The sequence below is a fragment of the Littorina saxatilis genome, linkage group LG15 (assembly GCF_037325665.1).
Source record: "Littorina saxatilis isolate snail1 linkage group LG15, US_GU_Lsax_2.0, whole genome shotgun sequence".
NCBI classification, from domain to species: domain Eukaryota; kingdom Metazoa; phylum Mollusca; class Gastropoda; order Littorinimorpha; family Littorinidae; genus Littorina; species Littorina saxatilis.
The window spans coordinates 45284472-45298001 of record NC_090259.1 but is presented as its reverse complement, the minus strand read 5'-3'; the positions used below and the strand labels follow the sequence as shown (position 1 = coordinate 45298001).

Below are 13530 nucleotides of genomic sequence, written 5' to 3'. Positions count from 1 at the left end.
TCACGTCCGTTTAACAAGATATAAGATTAATGGAGTGTGTCGACGTACAGGCGGAAGTTGCTACACTGAGTGTCAGTCCTCATGCCATATGGCATCTGTTTCTACTGTGATACTGTTAATATATAAAGCTTTTTTTAATTTTTTTTTTTAAATCTGTACATTTGGGTTAGTTGTAGACAGTTATTCAAATTTACGATACCAAGGAAGTGTTCGTAAAATGGTCCCACTTCCGATATAGATAAATCCCCAAAGGAATATGCTTTACCACCGTATGTCCCACGTAGCCTCAAGTACTGGGGACAGAAATAGGAAGTAAGCAGGCGTAGCAAGCAAGCAAGCAGGCTTCAGCCACAGGCACAAGAAACTGGATAGTCATGTGCTGAGGGTGACGGATCTTCTTCCACAACTGTATAGTAGTATAAAGATCATTTGAGCAGGCCTACAAGTGGCGAGTATATTACTCGCCATGGCGAGTAGAAACATGTAACTGACGAGTAGAAATGTTCACCTACTCGCCAAATGCGAGTAAAGTTGCTGAAACAAATTGTTGGTTTGGCTAGTAACGTTTGATCTCTGGCTAGTACCGTTTCAGAATCACTAGCCAAAGGCGACAACACCATTTGTTGGAATCGCAGGGCTGTGGAGGGACCTTGTTACTTGGTTCTTCGTATCTGTTTTTCAACACTTTTGTTCAGAGGCTTGCATTTTTCGAGAAATCATATTTTGTTGCCTTCTTAAAATGAAGTAATTTTTCAAGATGGCATATTAATTATAAGTAAACATAAGGACTACTATATTTATGTGGAAACCCTCTATCAAGCCTCACGCACTGATGGGTCACCAGGTAACCACGTGAAATGTAGCAGACACCCGTCGTTTTCACTTAAAAAACTTGAAAATGATATAGCCGGCTATGAGGCCTTGCCGAGGATCGTAACTCTATGGTGTGTTAATAACATAATAACAATCATGAAGAAATAATAAGCATCGAGGCTGCAAACAGTATTCAGTTCACTTGCAATATCATAGTGATCTGATTGTCTTGAATACAGTGCAAACAAGCACATATTTTGAAATACAGAGGAACATGACCGTGCCAGACGGTCTCAAACGATCTATAGTAAATTCAGCACACACACATTTGCGACAAATTGCGCACCCCTATCAAAACATCGATTCCCGTGTCATTTCATCGAAAATGCCTATGCCGTTTAAGGCATATGCCGTTTAAGGCCGTCGACTTGACTATATGGCCCAGGCTTTTTTGTATCAAAGATTTATTCAACGGGAATTGCGTGAGGGCCGTTGAAATAAGGGTACCCCCAAAATCGACGTGAGAAAAACGGAAGGGACCAATTAAATATCGACGACAATCCTGATAGGTACAACTTTGCAATTTTGACTTAATCACGTCAATTTTGGGAGTACTCTTATTTGAGCGGTGGTCACGCGATCCCTGTTCAAGACATCTTTGATACGAAATGTGAGCCAGATATTCAAGTGGACGTCATAATAGCATAGAAAGTTGGAGTAAAATGACACGGGTATCATTGCTTAAACTGGGTACAGCATTCGTCGCAACATATGTTTTTGCTAAGTTTATAAAGCAGGAGAGCACACCTAATGCACAAACCCCCTCACCTCGTCATTAAGAAAGGAAGGACCATATGGACCATATGGACCTAACACTATGGAGGACCAGGACCTCACGCTATAATCTTTCTGTATTAACGTTTTAGAGTGTGAGTGTCAAGTGCCTGTACTGTGGCATCGCCCAACGTATGAAGGCCTTGACCTCAACATTCCTGCGCCGACTGAACAGACGACAGTTGACAAGTCATTCGGAATTGTTAGCATGAGCGAGGCAATTGTCGGTGCAGTGTTTGCAGTAATTTGCTGTGCAGTAATGGCCGGCTCTGGATAACATGTTAAGGTGAGTACAACACACTTGCTCTTGTTATGGTCTCAACCATTGTATTAGCCTGAAATGTTACTTAAGTGTGAAGCTAATACAGCGGTTGTTGCTTTGTGTCAGTTTATCTTTCGACCCCTGCATATTTCTGAGCAGTTAGTGAATGTGTGATCAGTAACGTTAGTCAAGTTGTTTGTAGCTACTTGATCTTGTTACACTTACAGTCTTAACCATTGTATTAGCCTGAAATGCTACTTAGGTGTGAAGCTAATTCAGCGGTTTTTGCTTTTCGCCAGTTTATCTTTCGACCCCTGCATATTTCTGAGCAGTTAGTGTTTGTGTTTGCAGTAACGTTAGGTATTTATAGCTCCTTGCTTCAAGGTCAAATTGCAAATTGTGTTTGGCCTGGCTACACTGTTTATCGAATATTGCATCAGTTGTTTATACAAATCAACGCTAAAGACAACAACACGTTCCCAGGCCTAAACTGATAGGGATGCAAAGGTACCAACGCGGAACAACGAGCAAGAGAGTGGGTATGTGAACGAAATACAAGTTTAGAGCAATGTAGAATCAAAAAACAAGAAAGGTAGGTTGTTGGAACGTTTGTTATTGACAAAACAATACAAATAATACAAAAAATGATTTCGTCATGCTCTGTAGTCATGTTTGAGTAGAGAGACAATACATTAGCATGTACTGGTACATGGCCCAAGAAAGCGTCTCCTGCATGACAGCGTCCTCTTGTGGACTGATCCTGAGTATTGTATTGTATTGAGTGTATTGTATTGTTTTGTCAATAACAAACGTTCCAACAACCTACCTTTCTTGTTTTTTGATTCTGAATTTTGGAACGTTGGCAGTCTCTTTGTTTTTGGATTTAGAGCAATGTAGTTTTGGCATTATGTGAATTAGATTGGTTTCTGACCTGTACGAGCAAAACGTATTACGTACACTTCTTTTCTTTCTTTCTGTCTTTCTGTCTTTCGCTTTTTTCAGTTTCTTTCTTCTTCTCTTTCTATCGTTTTATCTTTTTATCTTCCTTTCGTTTTTTCAAAGAAACAGATCCGATTTGATTTCGCACCCCTGCCACGAAAGCTGCTTTGTGCTTGCTTCTCTCTCTTATTTGAACTTGATTACGGTGAGAGTAGGTCATCGCACTGCATGTCATGTAAGGGTGATAATGATTTAGTATCTGACGTTTAATATTGAGTGGACCTGTGTTTAAGTGGGCTACAGTGTTCTCAAAGGTTCTGACGCAATTATTAGATAGAAAACGCTCGTGATGAGTTTAGAATTCTCGTGGTCAGTTGGTTTAAACAATGTTTTATTAAATCAAACATGATACAAAAATACAACGATAAACAATAGGGACACGAACTCAAGCAAACGCTTATATTACGCGCCCTACGTAGTAGGAAAATAACGCAAATATGATGTCGGACAAGCAATACTTATCAATTGTTGAACTATCTACAAGAAGAGCATAGTTAAAGTAAATCAGAAAGAATAAGAAAAAGCTAGCAGGAGGAAGAGGGGGGAGGGTGGAGGAGGGAGGAGAAAACGGTAGGTACATATAAAAGATGAAGTTGGCAGCGCATATAAATAAGAATATACATAGTACATTACAAACCATAGTCTTGTGGCAAGTAAGCAGTAGCTCGCTAAATATACATTTGAACAATGCATATAAAATAAGGTTTGTTGGCTTGAATATGGGTACTGAGTCAAATCAACAGAAACGACCAGATTCATGGATAAACGATTGGACACTTTCAAAAACAAGCTTGTTAGTGCAAAGAGAAAGGTTTTCGCTACCATTTAACAATATTTCAACATGTCTGTAATTAACAGGAAGTGCGTTTATTGTAGACAGGCGAGCATCTACGTACAAAGGACAATGTGTCAAATAATGGTCAGCTGTTTCGTTCGGGTAGCCGCAAGCGCACTGTGGGTTTCCCTGTAGGTGGCGTTTACACATGTCAGAATTCAAATTACTCATGTTTAGGCGCATTCTGCAGTGGTGAATCTCTTCCAGTCTTTTACCACAGTAATAATAGGCAGGTACGTTATAATCAGGAGTAGATAAATAGCGTTTGAAATCGCTGATTGAGTTAGTTGTTTTGATGTTGTCTGGCAAGGTGTTCCACAGGACAGTAGTAGATGGTATAAAAGATCGACGGTATAATTCAGTTTTGCACATGGGGACTCTTCTTTCTAATGGTCTTCTATGATGGTAGGGGTTAACATCAGAAGTTAAAGGTGGCAAGAGATCTGATAAGTAATGAGGGCATTTGCCATATACCATCTTGTAATATAAAATCAGTTTGTGTCTGCTCCGTCTTTCTTTTAGGTTACAAAATCCGCTTTCTTTATACAGTTTATCGTGGCTTGTGCCGCGCACACCACCGATTATAGTCCGAATGGCTTCCAAATGTAGTTTTTCGAGTGCAGTTGACCAGTACTCTGTGCAGTTGTCCCATATGATGTCTGCATAGTCAAAATGTGGAAGAACAAAAGATTTATACATAGTTTCCAGACTTTTACGATTTAATCTATATTTATAATATCTTAAACAATTAATTAATAAGGTGACCTTTTTTATGATGCTTCTCACTTGGAAGTCCCACTTACAATCATTCTGCAAGATTACGCCAAGGTGTTTATGTTGGTTCACGTTTTCCAAAACAATATTATTAAAAATGATTGGTTCGGTTGGTATATTATCACGTTTTATGTCTAACAGTTCCGTTTTTGCTTCGTTAAATTTAACTTTCCACTGTTTTGCCCAGGTATTAATTTTATATAGGTCTGCATTCAAAATCTGTGCTCGTCTAGTTGGATCTTCTAAGGACATAGACATGCTCGTGTCATCAGCAAACAACTTTATAACAGATTCAGTATCATTCACAATGTCGTTAATATATATCAGGAATAGCAAGGGGCCTAGAACAGAACCTTGTGGAACACCTGCCGGGATGACTTAGCACCCTTAATAACAACCGCCTGGTGGCGATTTGTTAAATAATCGTGAAACCATTTCAACAATTGTCCTCTAATTCCTACTTGTTCCAGTTTATATAATAACCCTTTGTGCCAGACTTTTTCAAATGCCTTTGACACATCACAAAAAACAGCTTGAGTGGTAATTCCCATATCGTAATTTAAACAGAACTCGTCATAAATAGAAGCCAGTTGACAACTGGTAGAGTCACCAGGAATAAATCCTGACTGTGCCGGTGTTAATATATCATTTCGCTGTAAAAAGGTGTAAACATGGCTGTGGACACAGCGCTCCATTACCTTCCCAACACAACTTAATAATGAAATTGGTCGATAATTGTTACAGCAATCTGCTGGGCCGGCTCGTGGTCAGTTGAAGATAAGCTAAGATTTCCCCCTGTTTCCAGGCTTTGTTTTTTGTTTGTTGTTTTGTTTGTTTATTTGCTTGTTTGTTTGTTTGTTTGTTTGTTTATTTGCTTGTTTGTTTGTTTGTTTATGTGTGCCACGACCTAACAATGTATATGCTCGTGTAATTGTATTTTTTTTCTTCTGTCAAGCACATTATGTGGGGCATTTAGTTTTTGTCTGTTTTTTTTTTATATAAATTTCATTCGATACTGTTTATCTACGGTGGACATAGTGTTTCTGATCAACAAGACATCTGGCTTTTTACTGTTAATAAATATGTGCTGTTGAAATATGTGTTTGTGCGTCATATAGTTGTGAAAATATAGATACAAATTTAAAGTGGCATTCATTACTGCACTTTAAGATAATCGTGTGGGTTTGTCTCCTGACATAAACAGATCTAATTCAACACAACACAGGTACACCAACAATACAAATGGCTTTGGCAATAATACTACATACATGAAAGTTATATCACGATAAAACACTGAGATTGACATAATTTATGAGAGAGAGAGAGAGAGAGAGAGAGAGAGAGAGAGAGAGAGAGAGAGAGAGAGAGAGAGAGAGAATACGAAAGTTTATTCAGTTTTAGGCCAGAGCCCCTTCTGAAGGGTATGCGCCCATATACAACATAATCATAGTAAAACATTGTGTTTCATAACTGACCCAAATGTGTACACATCAAACAGTAATGCATGTGTAATAGAGAGAGAGAGAGAGAGAGAGAGAGAGAGAGAGAGAGAGAGAGAGAGAGAGAGAGAGAGAGAGAGAGAGAGAGAGAGATTTCGAAAACCGTGTTGAAGTATACACGTTTGCATAGTAACAACTACTTGAACGTTGTACACGGTGCTGTGTCAGTACGTGAGTATAATTATGCTTGTTAAGTATTCACTGTATCCAATAATTTATGTCATTTTAATACAGAAGCGTGTTGCATGAATATTTAGAGAGGACAACCTACTAATACTTCAGGAGGTCCAGGTAAGGACTTAAAATTGCGATGATTACTGATTGGGGGTGTACATATTTGTCAATAATTCACCTGTGTTGCATTTTCCCAACTGATAAAAGTTTAGGTCTAAAGATGTGTTATTTACACGTATAAATGTAGGATATACCCAGGGAAAAAATCAAATCTGAAAAAGATGTCTGCTCTAACCTGATGATTTTGGGAGTCACGATACCCATGTACAAGTGTTATTTGGTCCGATTTTTTTTTCAGATAGCCAATTTAAGGGTTTTCAACGGCATAGACAATGTGAATAAAATTACAGGGGAATAATTGTTTCAGTCGTAAGCTGTCGCAGTGCTTTATTCCAGAGTTTAGTTCAAAACAGATTTCCCGAACGGTTCCTTCAAGTTAGTTCTAGTTATCAGTTTGTTCATATTCTCCTCCCCAGGTTTTCAGTGCTTTGATTTCTGGGTCAATTTCAATATAACATGTTAATGACTATAACTCGCCGAGTTGAGCTGTCTCAGTCATACCTGTTTCAAAGCTGACAAGGGTGCAGCGGTGTTAGTATGTTTAATCCCCCATCTGAATATTTTCAATATTTGTCAGCTTTCGAATTGTGTTTGTTGATTATTTCATGAAACAAACCAAATAACACATGAAGCTGTTTCATACATTCATGATAATGTCAATAATAATGTTGTTGTTTTTGGAATAGCAAGTGGTTTTATCACTTTTATTTTCCCTACTGGTGTAGGATTTTTTTGTTTTTTTGTTTGTTATGGTGTTTTGTTTGTTCGTGTGTTTTAGGTGGGGAATTAGTGTGCTTTAGCAGAACATGCTCAATCTTAATCTGATTACAGCAGTTCGGGATTGATATAGTACGTAGAAAGCAGTTCGTTTGTTTTGTCGATATAGTACGTAGAAGGCAGTTCGTTTGTTTTGTCGATATAGTACGTAGAAAGCAGTTCGTTTGTTGTGTCGATATAGTACGTAGAAGGCAGTTCGTTTGTTTTGTCGATATAGTACGTAGAAGGCAGTTCGTTTGTTTTGTCGATATAGTACGTAGAAAGCAGTTCGTTTGTTGTGTCGATATAGTACGTAGAAGGCAGTTCGTTTGTTGTGTCGATATAGTACGTAGAAGGCAGTTCGTTTGTTTTGTCGATATAGTACGTAGAAGGCAGTTCGTTTGTTTTGTCGATATAGTACGTAGAAGGCAGTTCGTTTGTTTTGTCGATATAGTACGTAGAAGGCAGTTCGTTTGTTGTGTCGATATAGTACGTAGAAGGCAGTTCGTTTGTTTTGTCGATATAGTACGTAGAAGGCAGTTCGTTTGTTTTGTCGATATAGTACGTAGAAGGCAGTTCGTTTGTTGTGTCGATATAGTACGTAGAAGGCAGTTCGTTTGTTTTGTCGATATAGTACGTAGAAGGCAGTTCGTTTGTTTTGTCGATATAGTACGTAGAAGGCAGTTCGTTTGTTGTGTCGATATAGTACGTAGAAGGCAGTTCGTTTGTTTTGTCGATATAGTACGTAGAAGGCAGTTCGTTTGTTTTGTCGATATAGTACGTAGAAGGCAGTTCGTTTGTTTTGTCGATATAGTACGTAGAAAGCAGTTCGTTTGTTTTGTCGATATAGTACGTAGAAGGCAGTTCGTTTGTTTTGTCGACAAAAGACAAAAGACAATAGTATACAACATGTAAACATTATGTTGACAATAGGTATATTTTTTTGTAACGTATCTTTCATCCAACATAAAACCACATTAACATTTAGTAAAGCAGTATAGTGTCGCATTGTACGGTGATTCATTCTGTAAGGTAATCATTCTATTTATGTGATGTTGTGGGCAAGAAGGAAGTTCCCGTGATGTTTATATTATAAACGTGCTTCTCCTGACTTAAGTTCTTACACATGAGTCAAGCCAACCTTTCCTATATCAGTGCAATATCACACATCCTGTTTGTTCGGAACTCGACGCGGTGCTCCGGTGACGGTGAATAACCTTGTAGCTACATTTGCATCATCATGCTTGACAGGGCAATATTTTTCTCGGTTATTTTCCAGAGTTGTGTACCAGTTGAAACCATGTTACTATTGTGATAATTCTTTATTAAACTGAGACATTTTAACCATACTAATTGATTTCATTAATGAATACAGGTTCCAAACACATCCTTGGCCTGCAGAGAAATACTTGCACATTTTGATTGTCTATACTTCAGTAAATTACAAACATTTCATAGTATATCACTCGCGTAAGGTGAAACCAGAGGATGTGACTTGGATTTAAATACTAACTTTGTTTTTAGTTGAATGTCAGTATTATTATATAACTGGAGTATACATATAAACATTAAATACATTTTTTTCTTCTTTTTTTTTTTTCTTTTTTTTTTCGTTTTTAAACCTGTTCCTTGTCCCGGTGTGCTCTCACACCGCCCCGTCCCTGCATTCACTGCTCCATCCACATCTGAATTTTGTTCTGCTGCCAGACTTGTCGATTTTACAGACGCTCCAGGGAGGGATGTCGGGTCGTTGCGGTAGGCTACCCTCGGAAGATGACACTGCACTTCTGCTGAGTCACTTCGACGGTGTTCAGTAGTGGGTCTGTCCCGAGCTAACGGACGCAGCCCACTAGCCTACCTACTATGCCCCCTACTAACGACATTGACTGTTCTAAATTCTAGTTGTAATGTAATATACGTTAAAATAATTTAAAGAACTGAGAATGCATGTCACAGAACGGTATCCAGCTTTTGAGAATAACCCTTATATTAGTTCTAATGACTTATATTAGTTCTAATGGGCCCGGTAGCTCAGTTGGTAGAGCACTGGACTTGTGATCGGAAGGTCGCAGGTTCGAATTCGGGCCGGGACGGACACGGGTCAACTTTATGTGCAGACCCAGAGACGGAAGCCATGTCCCACCCCCGTGTCATCACAATGGCACGTAAAAGACCTTGGTCATTCTGCCATAAGTGCATGTGGCTGAATACACCTAAACACGCAGACACCTGGGTAGCGCGACTCCGTTGCTGCTAGCTTTCCACTGGGAGGAAGCGATGGGACAATAAAGTAATGCAAATGAAATGAAAAATGAAATGAAATGAAAATGTTGTCACCGTTCTTTACTATAAAGCTTTCTTTTCTTTTTGACAGGGAATTGTGTATGTAGGTGAAGGGGGGGGGGTAGGAAGAGAAGCCAAGTAGTGCAGACAGCAATCCACCTCTCCTTTTCATTTCCTGTTCTCCAGCCGCTGTCTACTGTTTCCGTCTGCTTGCCAAGGACATTTCTAATATCGGGATTTTCCGATTCTAAGAAATGTGTACTCTCTCTCTCTCTCTCTCTCTCTCTCTCTCTCTCTCTCTCTCTCTCTCTCTCTCTCTCTCTCTCTCTCTCTCTGTGTGTCTCTCTGTCTCTGTCTCTCTCTGTGTCTCTCTATCTCTGTCTCTCTCTTGATTTGTTTCTCTCTCTGTCTCTCTCTCTGTATCTCTCTGTCTCTGTCTCTCCAGTCTGTCTCTCTCTCTTTCTCTCTCCCTCTGTCTCTCTCTCTGTCTCTCTCTCCCTCTGTCTCTCTCTCTGTCTCTCTCTCTCTCTCTGTCTCTGTCTCTGTCTCTTTCTCTCTCTCTCTCTCTCTCTCTCTCTCTCTCTCTCTCTCTCTCTCTCTCTCTCGATCCTGCATGACTGTGTAATTGTACGTGATAGAACAAGAGGAAGTAAGTTATATTTCCAGTGTAAGTTGATATTCGTTCTAACTCTAGCTTTTAGAAATAGAGAATACCACATGGCTTGCTATTTGGTATAAATATAATATATATATTGCAGGTTTTCACAAAATGTTGTTTTATGAATATTTAGATGCGAATCTGGTATCACACTGTCAACCATGTAGTTTTCTGTTTATCCTACATTCTCTAGATTACTTGAGTAACTCTACCTCAATTTTCCAGGCAGCTCCGTCGATCGCTTTTATTTGACTTGCTTTTCACCTACAAACCATTTCACTCGACTTGGCAATCACTCATCCACACTAAAACTAGTTTGCCTTTGTTAACATTGTGACCGTTTTTTTAACATTGAATCAGTTCTAAGGTCATTTGAGCATAATATATATTCGGTTCCAAAGAAAAGAGGGAACCATTTGCCTGGAAAACCAAAAAATGCGAAATAAACAAAAAAAAGGCAGGAACATATTCCACCCCGCCTAATCGTAGTCTGTCTTCCGATTCCTTAGAACACGACAAAGTCTACTTCTTCTTCATACAGGAGAGAGACCACCTATGTTATAACTAAAGGATATCTGCACGCGTGTGTGTATCACGTAAATGAGGTAAATAACCCCGACACATGCACAGCCTGACGGTGACCTTCACTAGGATTAAGTTCCCACATTCACGATGACAAATTCACCGCGACAAACTTCATTCTCGAAATACTGTTGTTTTATTTATAAGAATTTTGAGAACTTACACGCGACACTATATTTCCTATTGTGGCATGCTTTTGGTTTGTTTTGTTTTTCCCACTTTATTTCGCTTTTGACCTCAGATATTTCACTTTGCAAAATAGGTTCAAGAAAACGCCTCTTCAGTTTAAACACTCCGATCTCTGTGACACGTCAGAGCCAACCAAGGTGGAATAGTATGATGTTATTGTTTTCTTTCAGTCTTTATTTGATGTTTTGATACCTTTCATGGCATGCCGAATTTGTTTTAATTTTTGATTGTTTCAATTTTAATTGTATTTATATCACAACAGATTTAATTGTATTTATATCCCAACAGATGACTGACAGAATCTGCATCTGTATTGCTTTCTTAATCCCCTAACACAAACATCTACTGGAGAAGAAATGTGACGTCATGACTGACTTACACAGTGACGTTGCGCATGACGTCATCATGGACGCCGAGCCGTTCACGGACGACAGAGATGTTGTCAACCCCATGAGAGGTACGTGATGAGAACGAGTTTTATCATATTACAGAGTCTCGCCTTGAAACACCAAAAATGATGAACAATTGTCTCGGACAGAAAAAAATACTTATTACTTGAAAGCTAGCACTTCAGAAAAGTTTGTTTAAAGGATTGTTTGAAGCAGTTGGAATTTGTCGTAATGTCTTACGTCCGACACGTTGCTTCTCACAATGTCTATTTCTCAAAAACAATAACATGTATTATCTTTTCTTCTACAGGGCATTTTTTATGCTTTCAGAAGTTTCAGAAAACACAAAAAGTGTGTGTCTACAGGCAACGGTGTTTTTTGGGTTTTTTTGCGCCTCCTCTGTCCACTTCTTCTGTGCACCTTTCGGCGCTCAGTCATATCTATATATCTATACATATAATAAAAGAGAGTGTCTGTCTGTGTGTCTGTGTGTCTGTGTGTCTGTCTGTGGTCGCCATACCTCTGAGATGGCAAGAGGCAGGAACAAGATAGTGTGCACGTACACTCCCTAGGTGCCGCAGATGTGCACCTGGGTTTTAGTTTCTTGATTCACTGTTTCCTTTCTCAGATTATGGACCTCCCATTTATTGAATACAGCCTATATGGTGCAAGACCAGTTCAGTGCCTACTGTTCACCTGTAGCAAGCACATCATGCCAGTGATATTAGAGACTCGCTGTTGCTCCTATGAGGGGAAGAAATGAAGAATGAAAAATTAACTGGACAGTTCCGGAAATTTCTAGAAGGTAAGGGAGATAACTGTTCACCTGTAGCAAGCACATCATGCCAGTGATATTAGAGACTTGCTATTGCTCCTATGAGGGGAAGAAATGAAGAATGAAAAATTAACTGGACAGTTCCGGAAATTTCTAGAAGGTAAGGGAGATAACTCTTTTTTGTCTGTGGTCGCCATACCTCTGAGATGGCAAGAGGCAGGGACAAGATAGTGTGCACGTACACTCCCTAGGTGCCGCAGATGTGCACCTGGGTTTTAGTTTCTTGATTCATTGTTTCCTTTCTCAGATTATGGACCTCCCATTTATTGAATACAGCCTATATGGTGCAAGACCAGTTCAGTGCCTACTGTTCACCTGTAGCAAGCACATCATGCCAGTGATATTAGAGACTCGCTATTGCTCCTATGAAAGGAAGAAATGAAGAATGAAAAATTAACTGGACAGTTCCGGAAATTTCTAGAAGGTAAGGGAGATAACTCTTTTTTGTCTGTGGTCGCCATACCTCTGAGATGGCAAGAGGCAGGAACAAGATAGTGTGCACGTACACTCCCTAGGTGCCGCAGATGTGCACCTGGGTTTTAGTTTCTTGATTCATTGTTTCCTTTCTCAGATTATGGACCTCCCATTTATTGAATACAGCCTATATGGTGCAAGACCAGTTCAGTACCTACTGTTCACCTGTAGCAAGCACATCATGCCAGTGATATTAGAGACTCGCTATTGCTCCTATGAGGGGAAGAAATGAAGAAAGAAAAATTAACTGGACAGTTCCGGAAATGTCTAGAAGGTAAGGGAGATAACTCTTTTTTTGTATCCAAACAAAGGAGGTAAAGCTAATGATAATGGGATAGCGAGCGTCTTAAATTGCTACAGGACTCGAATGAAAAATTAACTGGACAGTTCCGGAAATTTCTAGAAGGTAAGGGAGATAACTCTTTTTTGTCTGTGGTCGCCATACCTCTGAGATGGCAAGAGGCAGGAACAAGATAGTGTGCAAGTACACTCCCTAGGTGCCGCTGATGTGCACCTGGGTTTTAGTTTCTTGATTCATTGTTTCCTTTCTCAGATTATGGACCTCCCATTTATTGAATACAGCCTATATGGTGCAAGACCAGTTCAGTGCCTACTGTTCACCTGTAGCAAGCACATCATGCCAGTGATATTAGAGACTTGCTATTGCTCCTATGAGGGGAAGAAATGAAGAATGAAAAATTAACTGGACAGATCCGGAAATTTCTAGAAGGTAAGGGAGATAACTCTTTTTTGTGCGTAGCAAGCACATCATGCCAGTGATATTAGAGACTTGCTATTGCTCCTATGAGGGAAAGAAATGAAGAATGAAAAATTAACTGGACAGTTCCGGAAATTTCTAGAAGGTAAGGGAGATAACTCTTTTTTGTCTGTGGTCGCCATACCTCTGAGATGGCAAGAGGCAGGAACAAGATAGTGTGCACGTACACTCCCTAGGTGCCGCAGATGTGCACCTGGGTTTTAGTTTCTTGATTCATTGTTTCCTTTCTCAGATTATGGACCTCCCATTTATTGAATACAGCCTATATGGTGCAAG

General features: G+C 39.5%; 1 protein-coding gene across 2 annotated transcripts in view; it reads left to right on the top strand.

Moving 5' to 3' along the window:
- The first annotated feature begins 1812 nt into the window (after positions 1-1812).
- The window catches only part of LOC138949448 (low-density lipoprotein receptor-related protein 8-like), a 42782-nt gene continuing 31064 nt past the window's right edge, over positions 1813-13530 (top strand). For both annotated transcript variants that reach the window (XM_070321280.1, XM_070321279.1), the window contains exons 1-2: positions 1813-1933; positions 11067-11235. In XM_070321280.1, the coding sequence (XP_070177381.1) occupies positions 11145-11235 (91 nt within the window). In that variant the 5' untranslated portion in view covers positions 1813-1933; positions 11067-11144. The remainder of the gene's footprint in view (positions 1934-11066; positions 11236-13530) is intronic.